Below are 20,175 nucleotides of genomic sequence, written 5' to 3'. Positions count from 1 at the left end.
ACTTAGCTCAAAGGAGAGATTAGGGCAACAGTGACCTCAGGATTCATCCCAACTATACCAGGCCGGGAAACACACAGAACTCCAGAGGCATTTCAAATAGGTTTTTGTGTTTTATTTAGGGGGAAAGTAAAACACACACACACATACATATATGTGTTCACGCACGTGCGCGCACACACACACACAAACTAGGTAACAAAGGTGGGAGTGGTGAATAGTGTGAGGCTTTGCTAATGGTAATACATTACCTAGATTAATGATGATGAACCTTATATTTATTTATTTACATCACCATTTGTTCTTCGTATCTTTACTTCCTGTCTTTACAAATCTTCTTTTGTGTTGCTTATTTGTCTTCTTTTGCTTCTTGCAATTTTTCCATATACAACCCATTTTCCCTCCAAAAAAAAACCAAATATTCAACGGCCGCCTCTCTGGACCAATTTAAAAAGGGGCTCAAAACACACCTTTTCCAACAGGCATACCCCTAATACCCTCGAGATAACCCCTTCTCTCCCCTCACTGTTGCACTATTGTGCTAGTTTGGACAGTTATTTTTATTGTAGTATGTTTTAACTGATGTTATATTGATTGATGCTTTTATTGCATTTTATGGATTGTACTGTTGGATGGTCTAAGTGCTGTAACCCGCCTTGATCTTTGGAAAGGCGGGCTAGAAATAAAGTCATTATTATTATTATTATTATTATTATTATTATTATTATTATTTCCTACTTATGGTATATAAAACAGAATCCTGTTATCACTTTTCCCATCGGTTATATACTGGTTGTATATCCATACATATTCTCCAAAAATTATCTCATCATACATTTTAACCTTGTTTAACTAGTATATATTCACATCCTGGTCCAGTTATATAACTATCTATTTCTATATTCACATAATCAACCAGGTTTTTGTCCAGACACTATCTTTTTTCCAAAAACAGCAATATTTGTCCCCATTCTTTTTCCAATTTATCTTTCTTATCTTCAAGTTTACATGAGAGTATATCTAACTTTCTAATATCGTTTAATTTTAATAACCATTCGTCTATTTGTAACTCTACATTTGCTTTCCAGTATTTTGCAATAACCATCCTGGCAAGAATTATCATATATAACATATTTCTCCTCAGTTTATTCTCATCCTCTGCCCTCAAATAATGTGTCATATTCAACAGATAAATCTCTGTTTTTTTCTTGTATTTTATACCAAATATTTGTTGTATTGTTTTATGTATGTCCTCCCAGAAACTTTTAACTCTTTCGCATTTCCACCACATGTGGATCATTGTTCCCTTTTCCTTTTGGGAATTCCAGCAAATGTCTCTTTCAGTTTTAAACATCTTCTTTAGCCTATCAGGCGTGTAGTACCACCTATTACTGATCTTTAAAAATTTTTCTTTAAGATCTTGGCACCTTGTAAATGAATTTGTTTTCCTCCAGGATTTTTCCCACGCTTCTAGTGGTATCTCATGCCCAAGATCTTTCGCACAATCAATCATATATTGTTTTATTGGCTCTCTTTCTAACTCTCTTTCTCTAAACAAATTGTAATATTTTGTTATTTTCTTTCCTCCATCCTCCATTATTATTTTGTCCAACTCTACTGGTTTTAATTCAATTCCCGTTGTTTTTATATCTTCTTTGATGGTATTTGATGGTAACTGTACCAATTTATTTCTTTACCTTCTTTAATTAGTTCTCTAGTTTTTATACTCAACTCCTGTTTTTCATTCATCGTTACTACATCATCATATCTTAACCAAGTATTTTGTACATCCCATCTATTAGCAAAGGCTTCATGAGTTGACACCCATCCTGGTATTTTAAAGTAAAATTTGGCTTTAATTGTATTCCATGTCTCTATTAATACCCTCCAAATTGGATTGTAGTAAAAATCTTGATGTACTAAAGCTTTATTATACCAGAGGTATCCGTGCCAGCCAAAACAAAGAATTGCTCCTTCCAAATTTAATATACTTTTATCTTTTAGCTTAATCCAATCCTCCAGACAGAGCATATCACACGCCCAACTATATGTTTTAATATCTGGCATGGCACATCCCCCGTTCTCTTTCTTCTCCTTTATATTATTCCACCTAATTCTTGCCTTACCTCCCTTCCAAATACATTTTTTAAATTCCCTATTCCACTGATCTATAATTTTATTATTAATAGTTGTTGGTAAATTCATAAAGATAAACAAAATCTTTGGTAGGATGGACATTTTTATTGCATTAATCTTACCTAGGATAGACAAATTTAGTTTTGCCCATCTACTCAATCTATTCAACATTGCCTTATAGTTATTATCAAAGAGATTCATATTGTTATTTGAAATCCAGATTCCTAAATATTTTACCTTGTTCAATATTTCAAATCCTGTTTTTTTCTTTAACATTTCTTTTTCCTCTTTATTCATATTTCTAGGTATTATCACTGATTTACCTTTATTTACTTTAAATCCTGATAATTTTCCAAACCAATTTAATTCAAATAACAGACTTTCGATATTTACTATTGGATCTTCAAGGATTACCACCAAATCATCCGCATAAGCTTGTACTTTAGTTTCTTCTCTTCTTACTTTAATTCCTCTTATCCTCTGATTTTTCCTTATCTTATTCAACATATATTCCAATACTATTATAAACAGTAAGGGTGACAGCGGACATCCTTGTCTTGTCCCCCATCTTATAATAAATTCCTCCGTTAGTTCTCCATTAACTATTAATCATGCTTTTGCTTTTTATATATTTCCTCCACACATTTAATAAAGTTTTGCCCTAAATCCATTACCTTTAATAAATTAAACATAAATTTCCAACTGATACCATCGAACGCTTTTTCTGCGTCGACAAACAACAGTGCCACCTTTTTTTATTATGCATGTTATAATAGTCCAGTACATTTACTATAGTTCTTATATTATTTTTAATCTTCCTCCTAGGCAGGAAACCATTCTGATCCTTTTTTATTATATCATTCAATATTATCTTAAGTCTATTTGCCATAATAAACGCCCAGATCTTATAATCGTTATTCATTAAGGAGATTGGCTTTTAGTTACTCATTAATTTTTCATCTTTACCTTCTTTTGGTATCAAAGATATTAAAGTTTTTCCCCATGTTTCTGGTTTCTCCTCTGTTTGAATTAAATTGTATGCTTTCTTTAAAGGTTCTTGTAGTTCTGTTTCAAAAACTTTATAGTATTTTGACGTAAGCCCATCTATCCCAGAGGCTTTTGCGTTTTTTATTTCATCTGATGTTATTTCCGCATTTAATTTCTCCTTCTGATCCAAATTTATTCTTATTTCATTGTGTTCATGCAGTTCTGTTATCTGTTTCTCAACAGGTACACTCCCTTCCTGTTCCTCAAATAATTTTTTAAAGTATGAAACAAAGGCATTCTTAATTTTCTCCTGTTCCGTTATAATTATGTTATTTTGATTAATTTGCGTTATCATCTTTTTCTCTCTCTCGTTCTTTAATCTATTAGCCATCCACCTACTTATTTTATTTGTGTTTTCAAATTGATTTTGTTTTAATTTTTTAAAGTTAACGGCAATCTCCTCTGTTATTTTTCTTTCCAATTGTCCTTTCAAAATCTTTATTTTATGTACTAATTTTTTATTTTTCTTTACTTGTTGTAGCTCTTGTTCTTTCATTTTAAGCTCATTTCTAATTTTTTCCTCCTTCTGTCTTTCTTTCCTTTTAATTTCCATCATTCTTTGTATAAATAATCCTCTTACAAACGCCTTGCTTGTATCCCACACTACTTTCATTTTATTTTCCTTTCCACTATTTGTCTCAAAGAAAAACTTCAACTCTTTTTAACCCTATTTACAAAATCTTCATCCTCCAGAATATCCTCATTTAATCTCCAACCTTTATTTCTATTCCATTTCTCATTTCATTCCAGTTCTATCATATTATGGTCAGAAAAAGTCCTTGGCCATATTTCCATTTTTTTACCTTAGTTTCCACTGTTTTTGTAAGCAACACTAAGTCTAGTCTTGATAGGGACTTGTGTGCATCCGAATAAAAAGTAAACCCTGCTTTATCCCCATTGCAATGTGTCCAAACATCTATCAAATTAAATTCCTCCTTCATATTAAAGAAACTTTTAGGCAGCTTTCCTTGGAATTTTGGGTTTGTTTTTTTCTGGGATTTTCTGTCCCTCAAAGGGTTTATCACGCCATTAAAGTCCCCAGTTATAATTAAGTTGCCGTTTTCAAATTCCATTATATTCTCTGCCAAATTTTTATAAAACATTTCTTTCCTTTCTAGTGGGGCATAAACATTACATATCACATATTTCACATTATCCAGTAGCATTTCTACACAAAGCAATCTACCATCTTTATCTTTTTTCACAAGTTTTGCTTCATATCTTTTATTTACAAAAATAGCAATGCCCTTTTTCCTTTTATTTACTGTTGCACAAAATAAAGTTCCCAGTTTCCTATTACGTAAATATTTTATGTCCCCATCTTTCATTTTAGTTTCCTGTAAACATAGTAAATCAAAATTATTTTTCTCCAAGTAATGCATTACATGCCTTCTTTTCCTTTCCTGACTTATTCTCTTTACATTCCATGAAATTAACTTAAATCCCATTTTTCCTTTGCTTTTCAGCCCGGGTCCTTATATTCCAATTAGCCTTCTACACTAATTTTTATGTGCCTCCTGTGGCGCCCTCTTCTGCTTTCTTGTTTTCTTGATGGTCTGTATTCAGCCCCTTTGTCTCCTGATTACTTTTTTCTCCTTGAGCCTTCCTTTGTGTCCTTTCCTCTCTTTGCCTATTAGCACTTTCTCTTTCCCTCTTATCCCTTTCGTTATTTCTCTCTTCTCGCTTTATTTCTCTCTTCTCGGAGAGAAGACAGTAACTTCAATGGCAAGTGGGGCTGGCGAGTGTAGAGAGGTGTTTAGCAATGTAAATCAACAGAGGGTCTGTCTGCAACTGGACTGATGCTGAACAACAGTATATTTATACTGAAATTGTTGCTTGTGGGCAGAAACTGAGCATTCAAAAAGGCTTAAATTGCTTTAGGATGTTTCCTGGGTGGGGAAAAAAATGTCTGAAACTGAATTAAATGAAATGGGTGCTTGGTGGAAATACTTCAGCCAAAAAGGATTATCACACCGGCTCTCAGGTCCTTCTTGGCTCTGAATTCTGGTCCCATTCAAAGCCAAAGTATAGCACAGTCTGAAGGCAACACTCCCAGAGCTCAATAATAACACAGCCAGAACAGAAGCAAATCTCCAGATATAGGTATTGGCAATGCACTAACCACTTTCCACACTTAAAAATAACTCACAGACACAGTTGATTTCCTCCAAGTCCTTGGAGGTTCTTTAGCTTGAGTTGCAATATAAAACAACTATGTACCAGCTCTCCTCTCTGACTTTCATCATCTTCACAATCTCTTGTACACACAACTCCAACCCACATCAATCCACATGTGAGCTGTATACTGTATTGGTTGTGAGTCATTTCCTCGTGCCTCACAGTATGAAGCATCCTCTGCAGTTCACTTGCATCATGCCATGTGCTCTGACTCAACACTCTATGGAAGTCTCACAGGAAATGATGCCACTTTTCAATCAAAGTATTTTTACATATATTTATTGGAATATTTTTCAACTGTCTGACTATCTGCTTCCACTGATTTCCTTTTGGCAGTTCCCCTACAATCTCTTCTTTGCTAGCTCCTAGGAGTAAGGATACAATTATTATATGGATTTGGGGCATCCAGAACAGGGTTATGCTCGGGTCACTCACACCAACTATGGCGCATTACAGACTTCCTGAAAGTGGCGGTTTGCCGGCGCCGCCAGTTGCTGCGTCCGGGAACCGGAGTGGCCAAACCGTGCGATTCCCAGACGCAGCAAAATAGAAGCTCGAAAATGGCGCTTCTTTCAGCACTGTAGAAGTGGTACCGTGAGGCACTAGTCGCACAGTCACGGCATCACGTCTGCCACGCGACATCCGGACGCTACGCATCCACGACGTCAAAATGGTGGTGCCCGGGTTCAGGGGCATCTACAATAGATGCCTCTTTCTAACCCTAGTACGCACCAAGCACGTACTATCGGTGCATGTGTAACGCGCCCAAATTAATTTAATCTCACATAGGGAAGGGTGAACGTGGGGTAAAACCTTCCTCTCTTAATGCTGAGATTCAGTCTTGTCTCTCATTGTCCTTGTTTACAGAAGAACTTGTCAGTCATGAGAGAGTCCACACCAGAAAGAAGTCACATAAATGCCAGCACTGTGGGAAACATTTTGCTTACAAGTCAGTCCTTGTCAGGCATCTCAGAGTCCACACAGGAGAGAAGCCATACAAATGTCAGCGTTGTGGGAACTGTTTTTCTCAGCAGTCAACCCTACTGACACACCAGAGAATCCACGCAAGAGAGAAGCCATACAAATGCCAGCATTGTGGGAACTGTTTTTCTCACCAGTCAACCCTACTGACACACCAGAGAATCCACGCAGGAGAGAAGCCATACAAATGCCAGCATTGTGGGAACTGTTTTTCTCGCCATTCAACCCTACTGACACACCAGAGAGTCCACACAGGAGAGAAACCACACAAATGCCAGCATTGTGGGAAATGTTTCTCTCTGAAGTCAGTCCTAGTGACACATCAGAGAGTCCACTCAGGAGAGAAGCCATACAAATGCCAGCATTGTGGGAAATGTTTCTCTCAGAAGTCAACCCTACTGAAACACCAAAGAATCCACTCAGGAGAGAAGCCATACAAATGCCAGCATTGTGGGAACTGTTTTTCTCACCAGTCAACCCTACTGAGACACCAGAGAATCCACTCAGGAGAGAAGCCATACAAATGCCAGCATTGTGGGAACTGTTTTTCTCGGCAGTCCCACCTACTGACACACCAGAGAATCCACTCAGGAGAGAAGCCATACAAATGCCAGCATTGTGGGAACTGTTTTTCTCAGCAGTCAACCCTACTGACACACCAGAGAATCCACTCAGGAGAGAAGCCATACAAATGCCAGCATTGTGGAAACTGTTTTTCCCGGCAGTCCCACCTACTGAGACACCAGAGAATCCACTCAGGAGAGAAGCCATACAAATGCCAGCATTGTGGGAAATGTTTTTCTCGTAAATCAATCCTTGTGACACACCAGAGAATCCACTCAGGAGAGAAGCCATACAAATGCCAGCATTGTGGGAACTGTTTTTCCCGGCAGTCCCACCTACTGAGACACCAGAGAATCCACTCAGGAGAGAAGCCATACAAATGGCAGCATTGTGGGAAATGTTTTTCCCGGCAGTCCCACCTACTGAGACACCAGAGAATCCACTCAGGAGAGAAGCCATACAAATGCCAGCATTGTGGGAAATGTTTTTCTCGTAAATCAATCCTTGTGACACACCAGAGAATCCACTCAGGAGAGAAGCCATACAAATGCCAGCATTGTGGGAACTGTTTTTCTCAGCAGTCAACCCTAATGAAACACCAGAGAATCCACTCAGGAGAGAAGCCATACAAATGCCAGCACTGTGGGAAATGTTTTTCTTTGAAGGGAGACTTAGTGAGACACCAGAGAATCCACACAGGAGAGAAGCCATACAAATGCCAGCAGTGTGGAAAATGCTTTTCTCGGAGGTCAGGCCTATTCAATCACCAGAGAGGCTACACAGGAGAGAATCCACTCAAATCCAAGCAGTGAACAAACAGTATTATTGTAAAGAAGGAATACAAAAATATCTAACTGTCCAACCAAAAGGCCCTCATGATTTTATTTGTTCGGTTTTTATGTCCCATATGTCTGTTTATGTTCTATTTTCATAAGTTTAGGTTTTCATTGCTACTAGTATGGCTTTGGGTTTTAAATTTGGCTGGGGATTATGGATCATGGTATAGGTTAGCTAGATGGGGGGGGGGCTGGGATTTGTTGCAGCTATCTAGAATAGCAATGATAGCATTCACAATCTGTGGGATGTTGGCTGAAGAAAGTTGGGGACCAGTAGTAATAGAAAGGGAGCAAGCTTCTGGGACAGGGAGAGATTGTGTGTGTGAGAAGGATGGCAAAGAGGGGCTGGTTAATAGTGGGGGATAGATGGTGGGAATTGTAGGTGGGGGCCAGGTTTGGTAGAAGGTGGAGTTTTAGGTTTTAGGGTTTCAATATATTCTTTGGTTTGGAGCGGGCAGTTCTGGCTTAAACACTGAATTCCTGACTATGTGTTTTCAATAAAGTTCTTTGCTATTTCAACACACTGGACTCTTTAATACACAAAAGTTGTGAATTTGCACAAAACTGACCCTTTCATCTCTCCTCAGTCCTCAGCTACATTCCCAGCCGTAAGAACAGCAGAGGCAAACACACATCTATCTATCTATCTATCTATCTATCTATCTATCTATCTATCTATGTGTGTATATACAGTATACACAGAGAGACTATTTCCAAAGCAGAGCCTTCCTTGCCTGCCTTTCCTGGACCCTCTTCAAAATCTCCTCAAAAGAAGGAAGCAAGGAAGGGGAGGCTACTGAACCCCTGATGCACTCCTTCCCTTCCCCCTGGCAACCTGGAAACTAGGCTTAGAGGCCCATAAGATCTGGGTTTTCCTTGACAACAACTCTGCGAAGGAGGACCAGCAGAAAAACCCTCAGCCCCAGAAAGATTAACCCCATCCCGGTTCTGGGAAAATGCTGAAAAGGCCTTGGACCCCCTTGAAGGGATGTAGGCTAAAGGATGAGAAGTAAGGAAGCAAGGAGGGAGGGAGGGAAAGTAGCAAGGTAAGAGAAGCATAAAGGGACTGCTGAAGTGGGGAAGGGAGCATCTGGGACCTGATCCAGAAATCCACTTCCCAGAACACATTATTGGAGCCTGCCATATGGGTAGATTACAACAATAAAATACATTGAGGTTACAATAAAATCCAAGAGAAATCAATCCCTATGCCCCGATCCCAATACTAAAACTGGATTAAAAAATGACAGTATAAAAACAGGAAAAAAATTTGATTCAAATTGCAGAGGCTATAGGTGAAGTGTCCAGTGACTCTGTGAATAAGATCATACTGGATCATTTTGAATCTCTGAGTTCCGAGGATGTGGACAAGCTCCTTGCAAGTGTGAGGAAGACAACTTGCCCTCTCAAGCCTTGCCCTTCATGGCTGGCCATTCAAGGAGGAGATGCACTTAGGACTCACCTGAGATATATCTTAAATGTATCTCTTAGGGAAGGCTATTTTCTATCTTGCTTAAAAGAAGCGGTGGTACGGCCGCTTCTGAAAAGCCCCTCCCTAGATCACTTGGACATTAGCAATTACAGACCAGTCTCCCATCTTCCATTTGTAAACAAGGTGATTAAGAGGACAGTTGCTCTTCAACTCCAAGCAGTCTTGGAAGAATCAGATTATCTAGACCCATTTCAAACTGGCTTCAGGATGGAATACGGAGTCACGATTGCTAGGCTCACCTTAGATCAACTCCACTTGAGTATTGATAGAGGAAGTGCGACCCTGTTGATGGTTTTGGACCTCTCAGTGGCTTTTGATCCTATTGACCATGGCATCCTTCTGGAACGCCTGAGGGAACTGGAGATCAGGGGCAATGCATTGCAATGGTTCCAGTCCTATCTCTCAAGCAGATTCCAGATGGAGATGCTTGGGGACAGTTGCTATCTAAAAGGGATCTTAAATCCAGCGTTCCTCAGGGCACCATCCTATCCCCAATGCTATTCAACATCCACATGAAACCGCCAAGGGAGTTCATCCAGAGGCGTGGGGCGGGGTGCAATCAGTATCTCCTTTTGTTGCTGCTACGGACTGCAAGTGAGAGGCAATTAAAGGTAACTTTGTAAAGCTACTTTAGAAGCCATTGGAGACTGTAAGAGAATTGGGACAGAAACATAGCCTTTAAGCTACTTTAAGCTACTCAAGCTGCTTGTGAAGCTGCTTTTTGCCTACTCTATTTCTTTTTTATTTTTTTTCTCTCCCTTAACTGCTTCATAATATTTTTGTTGTTATTTCATATGTATTGGACTTGAGAGGAAGTGTGAAGAAGAGGGAGATAAGTGGAACTACAAACTGTAAAAGTAATTAGAAATCAATTATAAATAATAATGGCTTCAGCTGTGAAAAAAGCTGCAGCTGCTGCAGCTGCACAGATTCAGCAGCAGCAAAGAAGAGGATCAGCTGAACTCAATCCACTTTTGGAGGAAATAAGGAAAATAGATGATAAAATGCTAAATATCAAGCTAATCTCCAGCAAGAGAGTAAGAGTTTAAGGGTGGATTTGAAACAAGACTTTAAAATGGAAATTTAAAAAAATCAATCAGTTGATGATATGATGAAAGATGTAAATCAGCTAAATCAAAAATTAAAAATTTGGAAGAGAAAACTAAAGAGATAGAAGAAACAACGGAGAAAATGACAACGCAACACGAGATGGAATTGGACCAAAAGGCTTTAGAGTATTTAAAAATAAGCGAAAATTGTCTGAAGGTTTGCGGGCTAAAGGAGTTGAAAAATGAAAATCTACATGATTATGTGGTCACAGTGCTAGCAGAATATACGGAAATACCAAAATTGGAATATTCATGGGAAATTAACAAGGCATTCAGAGTGAATTCTGCTATGGCAACAGAGAAAAACACTTCAAGAGACGCGGTGACTTACATAGGCCTGTTACAGACTGCCAAAATCAAGCTGCTTTGGAGGTATGCTGTTTAAATGATGCATGCATCCTAAGAATTTGGAAGCTGCACCAAAGCTGCCCTCCAGTGCTTAGGAATGGAGTGTGGCTTTGGTGCAACCTCCAGACTCTTAGGACCCATGCATCATTTAAATAGCATACCTCCAAAGAGACCCGAAGCAGCTTTATTTTGGCAGAATGTAACAGGCCTTAGTGAGGAAAAAAGCTAGAGATGATGTGCTTTTCCAAAGCTACCATAAAGAATGGAACATTGAAGGAAAGCAAATAAAAATTTACAAAGACATACCCAAGCGAATCTTACGGAAACGGGAAGACTACAAATATTTGACTGTACAACTAAGTAAGAAATTTTTTTTTACAAATGGGAAAAACTAGAGGGCATTTCAGTTAATTACAAACAGAAATGGTTTAGACTCAAAACAATACAGAAAGCAAAAGAATTCTGGAATAAATTTGGTCAAGAAATTCAAAATACATTTGTAAGATGTAATCAAACAAATCAACAAAGGGAAGATATTCAAAGTATAATTCAAACTAGAAGTCAGAAAAGGAAGGAAGAAACTCTGAGAAGAGAGAATGAGTCGAGGAGTGAGGAACAAGGTGAAACTCAGGAGGAGAGCCAAAGCAGTAAAGGAGATTTAGTTGGCGAAACTAGTGAAGAAACAACCCCTAAACAAGACATATCTGAAGAAGGAAAGGAGGAGGTGGGTGAAGAGAGACGGGAGGAAATAGAAGACGGGGAAGAAGAAAACACCGAACAGTAAGGTAACTAATAAGACTTCCCCCCTCTCCCCCTCCTCTTTTCATATCTCAATTTATAGTTTATAAACTTTAAATATTGGAGAAAATGTCTCAAAAATATAAATATTGTTTCTTGGAATGTAAATGGAATGAATAGTCCAATGAAAAGAAAGATGATTTTTCACTACTTGAGTAAAACAAAAGCAAATCTTGTATGTCTGCAAGAGACGCATATTAAACTTAAAGATGTTAAATATCTTAAAAATAATAAATTAGGAAATGAATATTTATCTGCAACAACAAAAGCAAAAAGAGGAGTAGTCATATATGTTAATCAGAGAATCAAAAGCAGGAAGATTTTTAGTGACTCAGATGGTCACTATGTGGCTGTTGGAAGTAATAAACCAGGAGGGAAAAAATTTAATAGTGGGAGTATATGCACCCCAAAATAACAAAAGCAAATCCTTCAGACAGCTTCTAGAAGAAATCCAAGAAGCAGCATATGAAAACATTATTATGCTTGGAGACTTCAATGGGGTAATAGACCCCAGAATAGACAAAAGCAATATAAGGCAAATTTTAGACCTTCAAGGTAAACTTCCTAAAACCTTCTTCTCATTAACAGAAGAATTGGATCTACAAGATATATGGAGACTTAAAAGCCAAATGAAAAGGACTTTAACTTTTTCTCAAATCGTCATAACTCATATTCAAGAACTGATATGTGTTTCATGACAAAAAAGCTATGTAAAATGGTGCACAAAGCAAACATCCACCCTAAATTAATATCAGACCAGAATCCGTTGGTGATAAATATGAAGGGTTCTAAAAGTGAATTTATTTGGAGGCTCCAAGATTATCTGTTACAGAACAACTTAATTGTAGAAGAAGCGCAAAAGACCCTTAAGTATTATTTCAAAGAAAATGATAATATAGAGACAAAAGAAACCATGATGTGGGCAGCCTCAAAAGCAGTAATGAGAGGTTTCTTTATACAGAAAAAAAGCAGAAATAAAAAGACAAAACGAGAAGAAAACTCAAGAAATAACTCAAGAAATTAAGAAAAAAGAACTGGAATTGCAAACAAGACAAACGGATAAAAAGCTGCAATTAGAAATAAAAAGCCTCAAACAGCAAATCTGTCAAAAGAGGATTAAAGAGCTAGAACAAAAAATGAAAACTGCAAAAGTTATTTAAACCTTCCAACATGCAAATAAAGCTGGGAAATGGTTGGCCTTCAAACTGAAGAAGAAGAAAGAAATGTTGGTGATAAATAAACTAAAAAAGGGTAAAGACTACATCACAGACCAAAAAGAGATTAAAAAAACGATCATGGAATATTAGGGAGACCTATATAGGAGTAAAAATAACAATGTAAAAGATATAAAAGAATATTTAGACAACACCACTATTGCACCTTTTACACCCCAACAGAGAGAATTGTTGGATCAACCTATTACAATTCAAGAAACCAAAGAAGCCACAAAATCATTAAAATCGGGGAAAGCACCGGATGGGTTCTCTGCCCAATATTACAAAGAATTTGTAGACATCTTAGCTGAACCTCTGCAACGAATAATGAATAAGATCAAGACTGGAGAACTACCCCACACTTGGGATGAAGCGACCATCACTCTGATTCCAAAAGAGGGAGGAGACCACACAACTCCAGCCAAATTTAGACCAATCTCTCTTCTAAACGTGGACTATAAGATCTTTGCCTCTATATTAGCCAAGCGGCTAAGGAAGTGTCTGGATGAATGGATACACGAGGACCAAAGGGCAGTTAAAAGATATTAGATATGTGGTAAACATCTTAGAACATTATGAGGTCCACAATGAGAAAAAACTTGCTCTAGTTTTCTTGGACATAGAGAAGGCTTTCGATAATGTTCAGTGGCCATTGATAAAACAGACATTGGAAAAGCTGGAAATTTTTGGAATGGACTATGGCGATCTATTGTAAACAACATGCAAAAATTATTGTGAATAGTGAAAGAACAGACCCCACTGAGATACAAAAGGGAACTAGACAAGGTTGTCCCCTTTCCCCCCTCTTGTTTATTATGGTTTTTGAATTGTTATTGCATAATATAAGAAAGGAGGTTAATATAAGAGGAGTTAAAGTAAAAGGTAGCGAATTTAAACTGCATGCGTTTGCAGATGACCTATTAGTATCATTGAGCAACCCATTAGAAGATATATCAGTTCTACAAAGGAACTAGAGAAATTTGGGAAGACATCAGGTCTAAAAATGAATAAGGAAAAACAGTAATTGTAACAAAAAAAACATGAAAGAGGGAGAAGAAATGGAATTGAAAAAGATTTCTGGTCTCCAAATAAATAAAAAGGTGAAGTATTTGGGTATAGAACTGTCAAAAAAAAAAAAAAAAAAGAATACAGATTTATTCAAATTTAATTATAACAAAACTTGGACAAATATTAAAAAGGAAATGAAAAGTTGGACGAACATCAAACTATCGCTATTGGGAAGGATAGCGGCAGTTAAAATGACAATCCTCCCTAAATTATTATTTCTTTTCCAGTGTATCCCAATTTTCCAAAACAATTCGGTTTTCTCTAAATGGCAGAAAGATATAAATTCTTTTGTGTGGGAAGGGAAGAAACCACGCATAAGATTAAAATATATGCAGGACTCGGTAGACAGAGGAGGTTTTGCACTTCCAAATCTAAATCTGTACTATGAGGCCAGTGGAATGATCTGGCTAAAAGATTGGCTAGAGTTGAAAAACAACCCCTTGTTAAAATTGGAAGGTTCAAACTTAAGGTTTGGGTGGCATGCTTTCTTGTGTTACGATAAAGTTAAAGCAATTAAGGATTTTAGAAACCATCTTATTAGAAAAGCCATTTATAGAATCTGGATGAAATACAAGAAGCTGATTTGTAATAAAATTGCAATATGGTGTTCTCCCCATGAGGCTCTCTTAAAAACAGATCCATTAAGAAATGAAAACTGGCTGAAATATACAGATCTGTTGAAACCTCTAAAGCAAGCAACATGGGAAATGAAATCGCTAGAGGAACTAATGAAAGAGGGGAAGATAAACAACTGGTTTATGTATTTTCAACTAAATGAACAGTTTTTAAAAAGACCTTAAAAACAGGGGGGAACAAATAAAAAAATCAGATTTGGAGGAAATGATCTGGGCAAAAAAAGGGGCAACAATATCAGCGTTATATAGATGCCTTTTGAAATACTATACTGAAAGTGAATTAGTGAAAACAGATATGATTGCATGGGCACAAGATATTGGGAGACCATTGAACCTGGAGCAATGGGAAAGACCTTGGACTAAAAGAATGAAATATACCCTGTGCCAAGATATAAAAGAAAATTGTTATGAATTGTATTATAGATGGTACCTCACACCTGTGAAATTGTGTAAAATTTATGGAAAACATGATAGCAAATGCTGGAAGTGTGGGGAAAAGAGAGGGACACTATTTCACTTTTGGTGGGGGTGTCAAAAAGCAAAAAGAGTCTGGAGAACCATTCGTAAAACAATTAACAAAATATTAAATATAAACTTAGAGAATAAACCTGAAATTTATTTGTTAAATATGCTTAATGATGAATTGGAAAAGAAATATGGTTGTGTGTTATTCTATATGATACTATGTGTTGCAAGAATGGTATATGCAAAAGCTTGGAAAAGTAAAATTGTTCCAAAAGTGGAAGAATGGATATTGAAATTGAAGGAAATAATAGAGTTAGACAATCTGCCAAGAAAATTGAGAAATGAAAAAATGGCTAATTTTTTGGATAAGTGAAAACAGGTATTTGAATATATAGAAAACAATTTGGGAAAGCAGACAACTAGCATATTAAAAGACTGGTAAAGAAATAAAAATGAAAGAAACGAATAGTTGTATGGTAGAAGATTCGATAAGTCATAGATGTAAAGATAATAAGATAAACGGTACAGACAAAGAAGGAGGAGTATGATTTAATTTTTACATTGGTAAACCTATTATTTTGCTTTTCAGATATTAAAGAGCCTTACAGTGGCTAGGCGAAACTCAAAAGGAAAATTGGATCCCCCTGCTCAGCAAAATGAGATTTAAATAAAAACTGACGATATCTTGATATAAGAAACCGAAACTAAGAACAGGGGAAATGCATTTGAGGACTTAACAATTTCCTAAGAATGAGATAGTAAACAGGTTGGACTGTGATAGCAGGAAGTTTTTATGTTTTATTAATACTACATGTATATGCATTGGTATGTAATGCTTCTGATATATGTGGTTATATGTTTTATTGTGTATTTGTTTGTGTAATGTTTGTGGTTTTAAAATCAATAAAACTTATTTTTAAAAAAAAAGGGGGGGGGAGAATATACCTTACTGTTAGGAAGTTCCTCCTAAGTTGAGCTGGAATCTCTTTTCCTATAGCTTACTTCCATTGCTCTGGGTCCTAGTCTCTGGAGCAGCAGAAAACAAGCTTGCTCCCTCCCCAATATGACATCCCTTCAAATATTTAAACAGGGCTATCATATCACCTCTTAACCTTCTTTTCTCCAGGCTAAACATCCCCAGCTCTCTAAGTCATTCCTCATAGGGCATGGTTTCCAGACCCTTCACCATTTTAGTTGCCCTCCTTTGGACACGCTCCAGTTTCTCCACATCCTTTTATAATAATAATAACTTTATTACGGCCATTTGGCCAAGACAATTACAAAATTCCAATTTAAAACACAACATAGGTTCATAGGCAGATTGGAGAATATAAACAAATGACAGTCTATAAAAAGTAAGGATAAAAAGCAAGGATAGGACTGCACGATCAGGCAAACACACAACAATGAGTAGGCTGCTATCACCTCGCAAACAACTCTATCATATTATGTAATAGAGCACAACATTGATGACATATTAGTTCAAAATCACAATCATATCCCCTATCCAAGTAAGAGTTAAACTACAAAGTGCCATTAATCAGATGCAACTGATTGGGGTAACTTCATTAGACTTTAGTCCCCAACTAGATTAGTTTGATCCTTTTTGAATTGTGGGGCCCAGAACTGGACACATTATTCTAGGTGGGGCCTGAACAAAGCAGAATAGAGTGGCACTATTACTTCTCTTGTTTTAGACACTATACTTCTATTGATGCATCCTAAAATCACATTGGCCTTTTTAGTTGCCGAAAAGTACTGTTGACTCATGTTTAACTTGTGGTCTACTTGGAATCCTAGATCCCTTTCACACGTAGTTTCATTCAGCCAGCTGTCCCCCATCCTATATCTGTGCATTTAATTTTACCACCCTAAGTGCAGTACCTTACATTTCTCCGTGTTGAAGATTATTTTAATAATAATAATACAATTTATTTATATTTTCCTGCCTCTCCCAGATGGACGTTGTTAGCTTTGGACCAGCTTTCTAGTCTATTCAGGTCATTTTGAATTTTGATCCTGTCCTCTGGGGTATTAGCTACTGCTCCTAATTTGGTGTCATCTTCTAATAGGATAACTATCCAAGTCCTTGGTAAAGATGTTGACTAGCACTGGGCCCAGGAGAGAACCCCACTGGACACCCCACTGGTCACTTCTCTCCAGGATGAAAAGGAGCCTTTGTTGAGCCGTTCGGCCGGTCAACCAATTAGAAATCTATTTTACAATTACCTTGTCTAGCCTGTTTCATGTTTTTGTTTTATATACTCTTTAATTTGGTTAACTGCTATTAAGGGGCATAGCTATGAGATTCTATGATATGAAACCTTTTAATAAATGAACAGGTAACACAATCCTATATATTCATATTATCAGACATAACTCCAGAGAATGTTAGCCTTTTGGATGCCACAAGATTCCTCTCATTCTTCAGAGCAAGAAGCAACACTTCAGCTGCCTTCTAGAAGGTAAAGCAAAAAGGCTTCCAAAACAACTGAAGCCTTGGGCAAGTCGCACTCTCTCAGCCTCAGAGGATGGCCATGGGAAACCCACTCTGAAGGAACCTGCCAAGAAAACCCCTTCAGAGACTCCCATAAGGTCACCATAAGACCTGGAAACAACTGGAAGGCAGACCCCAAGAACAACATTGGGAAATAGGGGCAAGCCTTGCCTTGGGAAAGTGTAATGACTGGGCTCCAGTCAATGGAGGTCTTCTTCAGGCAGAAAAGGGAGGTTTATGCAAATGCAGAATGACATCACTGCTACGGAAGGCTCTCTTGACCAATCAGAGAGCAAGATGAAGGTTCTTCTGGAAGCTTCCGTGAGAAGGAGATATAAGGCCTGAGAAACCAAGAGACAGTTGGGGGAATTGTGTCGGTTGGAGATCGAGAGAGAGAGAGTTAAAGAGCAGATCTTGGAAGTTAGTCTCAGAATTGGACTCTTGGGTTTCTTTATTAGATTGTATGAATTTAATATTATATACTTACAAATATTGTACATGCAAGATTCTTAATACCTTGTGTGACTTATATTTCAGGTATATTTCATTATTTATAACTGTCCTGGCCCAGTGCTAGGGAATCCTGGAAACTGGAGTTTATTGTGGCATCAGAGCTCTCTGACAGAGAAGGATCAATGTCTCACAAAACTACATTTCCCAGAATTCCCTAGCACTGAGCCAGGGCAGTTAAAGCAGTCTCAGATTGGATTATTGGTGCAGTGTGTTTGGGACTTAGGTGACCCTTGGCAAGTCACAGTCTCTCAGCCTCAGAGGATGGCAATAGCAACCCCTCTCTGAAGAAACCTGCCAAGAAAACCCCATGATAAGGTTGCCTTAGGGTTGCCATAAGTTGGAAACGACTTGAAGACACACATGAAGAGGAGAAAAATGTGCTATTTCTCAGGTTGCACTTGGGAATGGGAGGCAGTGTGGTGCAGTGGTTTGAGTTTTGGGTTACAACTCTGGAGGCCTGGGTCCAGTGCCCCACTCCTCCATGAAACCAGCTGGGTCCCATGGGCAAGAAGCCACACTCTCTCAGCCTCAGGGAAGGCAATGGCAAACCTCCTCTGAACAACTCTTGCCAAGAAAATCCCAGGAGAGGCTCCCCAGAAGTCAGCAATGACTTGTAGCCACACCACAAAAAACTACAAAGCCTCAAGAAAGAGACAGCATGGTTCAGTCGCTGGAGCATTGGACTATGACCCTGGAGCCCAGGGTTCGAATGCCCTCTTGGCCACAGAAACCCACTGAGTGACCGTAGGCAAGTCACACTCTCTCAGCCTCAGAGGGAGGCACTTGCAAAACCACTTCTGAACAAATCTTGCTAAAAAAAAAAAGCCTGCAAACGGCTTCCATTATGGTTGCCATAAGTCAGAAACAACTTGGAGGCAGAAGATGACAACAAGAGCAGTAACACTACTAACAGGGGTTAATCACACCTCACAAGCCAGACAGAGAGAGAGAGAGAGAGAGAGAGAGAGAAAGATATTGACTATGTGTCTGGTCAGGAAAATGTGGGAGTTGTTGTCCTCAGTTCAGAGGGATTGGAGGGGCCTTACTGCAGGGCAGGACCCCTCCCCTTTCTGGCCATGTGGATGCTGGGAGATCTAGTCCAGGGAATACACTGTAAATCCCAGTGACAAGAGAAAAGTCTACTACTGCCTTTCAGACCCACTTTGCCCCAAATCCTTTATGAGGCCAGAAACCCCTTTGTTAGGAAGCGAACCCCGAATATCTCAGGAAGGCCCTATATCTCCCAAGGCCCCCTCCCTCCAGGACCCCCTTCCACTCTTCCCTTCAGTTTCTCTCTCTCCCCTGAAGGCCTCAAACTGACAACTGCCAAGCGCTGAGACAGAAGCAGCCATTTTGTGCTCTGAAAGCCATTTTGTGTCCAAGTGGCCATTTTGTTTTCTGGTGGCCATTTTGTGTTCCTCTGTACATTTTGTGTTCCAGCAGCCATTTTGTGTTCTAGTGGCCATTTTGTGCTGCTTGTGACTGTGGGGAATATTGTTCCAGAACCTTCTCTGAGCCTCAGTTGAACAGAGGCCTCTCTTTCTCTCCTGAGGCTCCAGAGTCAGAAGGAGGCCAGGCTCCTTGGGCCAAAAGGAAGCAAGTGTGTCTCTTTGTGTGTCTTTTGTGTCTCTTTTCTGAGAGGGTTTTCTTATTACACATCTCTGCTCCTTCTGGCGAACATGGGTTTTAAAAGGGATCAGAAATCGGGAGGACAGTTTTAATACAAGCCTTATTCTTATTCTTCACAAACATTGGGCTTCTAAGAGGAGGCTAGTCCCCCAAAAAAGGCCAGAAGTGGCTCCTTTGGGAGGTTTTAAAAGTCTCCCCAGTTTTCTTATTAATAGATTTTCAGGGAAGAAGGAAGGTGGCAGACCAAATCATCTCCTGTTACCAATAATGATACATACAAACATACAAACAAACAACAAGAAAAAGAATAAGAATTATACAGACAAACAAACTTCTTATATTTTAAAAAAGCAAAACCATTTTAAACGGGATAAAAATTCGATTTGGGTGATTCTATCATTTCCCAATCGACTCAGGCTGTATCTGCACTACAGAAATAATCCAGTTCAAAACCGCTTTAACTCTTCTGTTTCCATCCTATGGAATCCTGGGATTTGTAGTTTGTTGTGGCATGAGAGCTCTCTGGCAGAGAAGGCTAAGTGTCCCAAAGGTACAATCCCAGGATTCCATAGCACTGAGTGGTTAAAGCGGTGTCAAAGTGCCTTATTTCTATAGTGCGGATGCAGCCTTCTTGGGAAAGGGGCTGATGCTGGGGAAAAGAGGAGGAA

The 20,175-nt window shown here is 38.5% G+C and overlaps 2 protein-coding genes across 2 annotated transcripts in view; one reads left to right on the top strand and one right to left on the bottom strand.

The window, feature by feature from the left end:
* Positions 1-20,175, bottom strand: part of LOC149282424 (uncharacterized) — a 66,055-nt gene that overhangs the window by 21,831 nt on the left and 24,049 nt on the right. The gene's annotated exons all lie outside the window — the stretch shown is intronic.
* On the top strand, positions 5,801-8,022 carry LOC149282426 (uncharacterized). The gene is made up of 2 exons (XM_089498137.1): positions 5,801-5,881; positions 6,582-8,022. The coding sequence occupies exons 1-2, from the start codon at positions 5,801-5,803 to the stop codon at positions 7,713-7,715; spliced, it is 1,215 nt and encodes a 404-aa protein (XP_089354263.1). The 3' UTR covers positions 7,716-8,022.

Source organism: Sceloporus occidentalis, unplaced genomic scaffold (genome assembly GCF_023333645.1).
Source record: "Sceloporus occidentalis isolate IW3139 unplaced genomic scaffold, rSceOcc1.0.p SCAF_114, whole genome shotgun sequence".
Lineage (NCBI taxonomy): Eukaryota > Metazoa > Chordata > Lepidosauria > Squamata > Phrynosomatidae > Sceloporus > Sceloporus occidentalis.
This window is presented reverse-complemented; position numbering and strand designations above follow the sequence as displayed.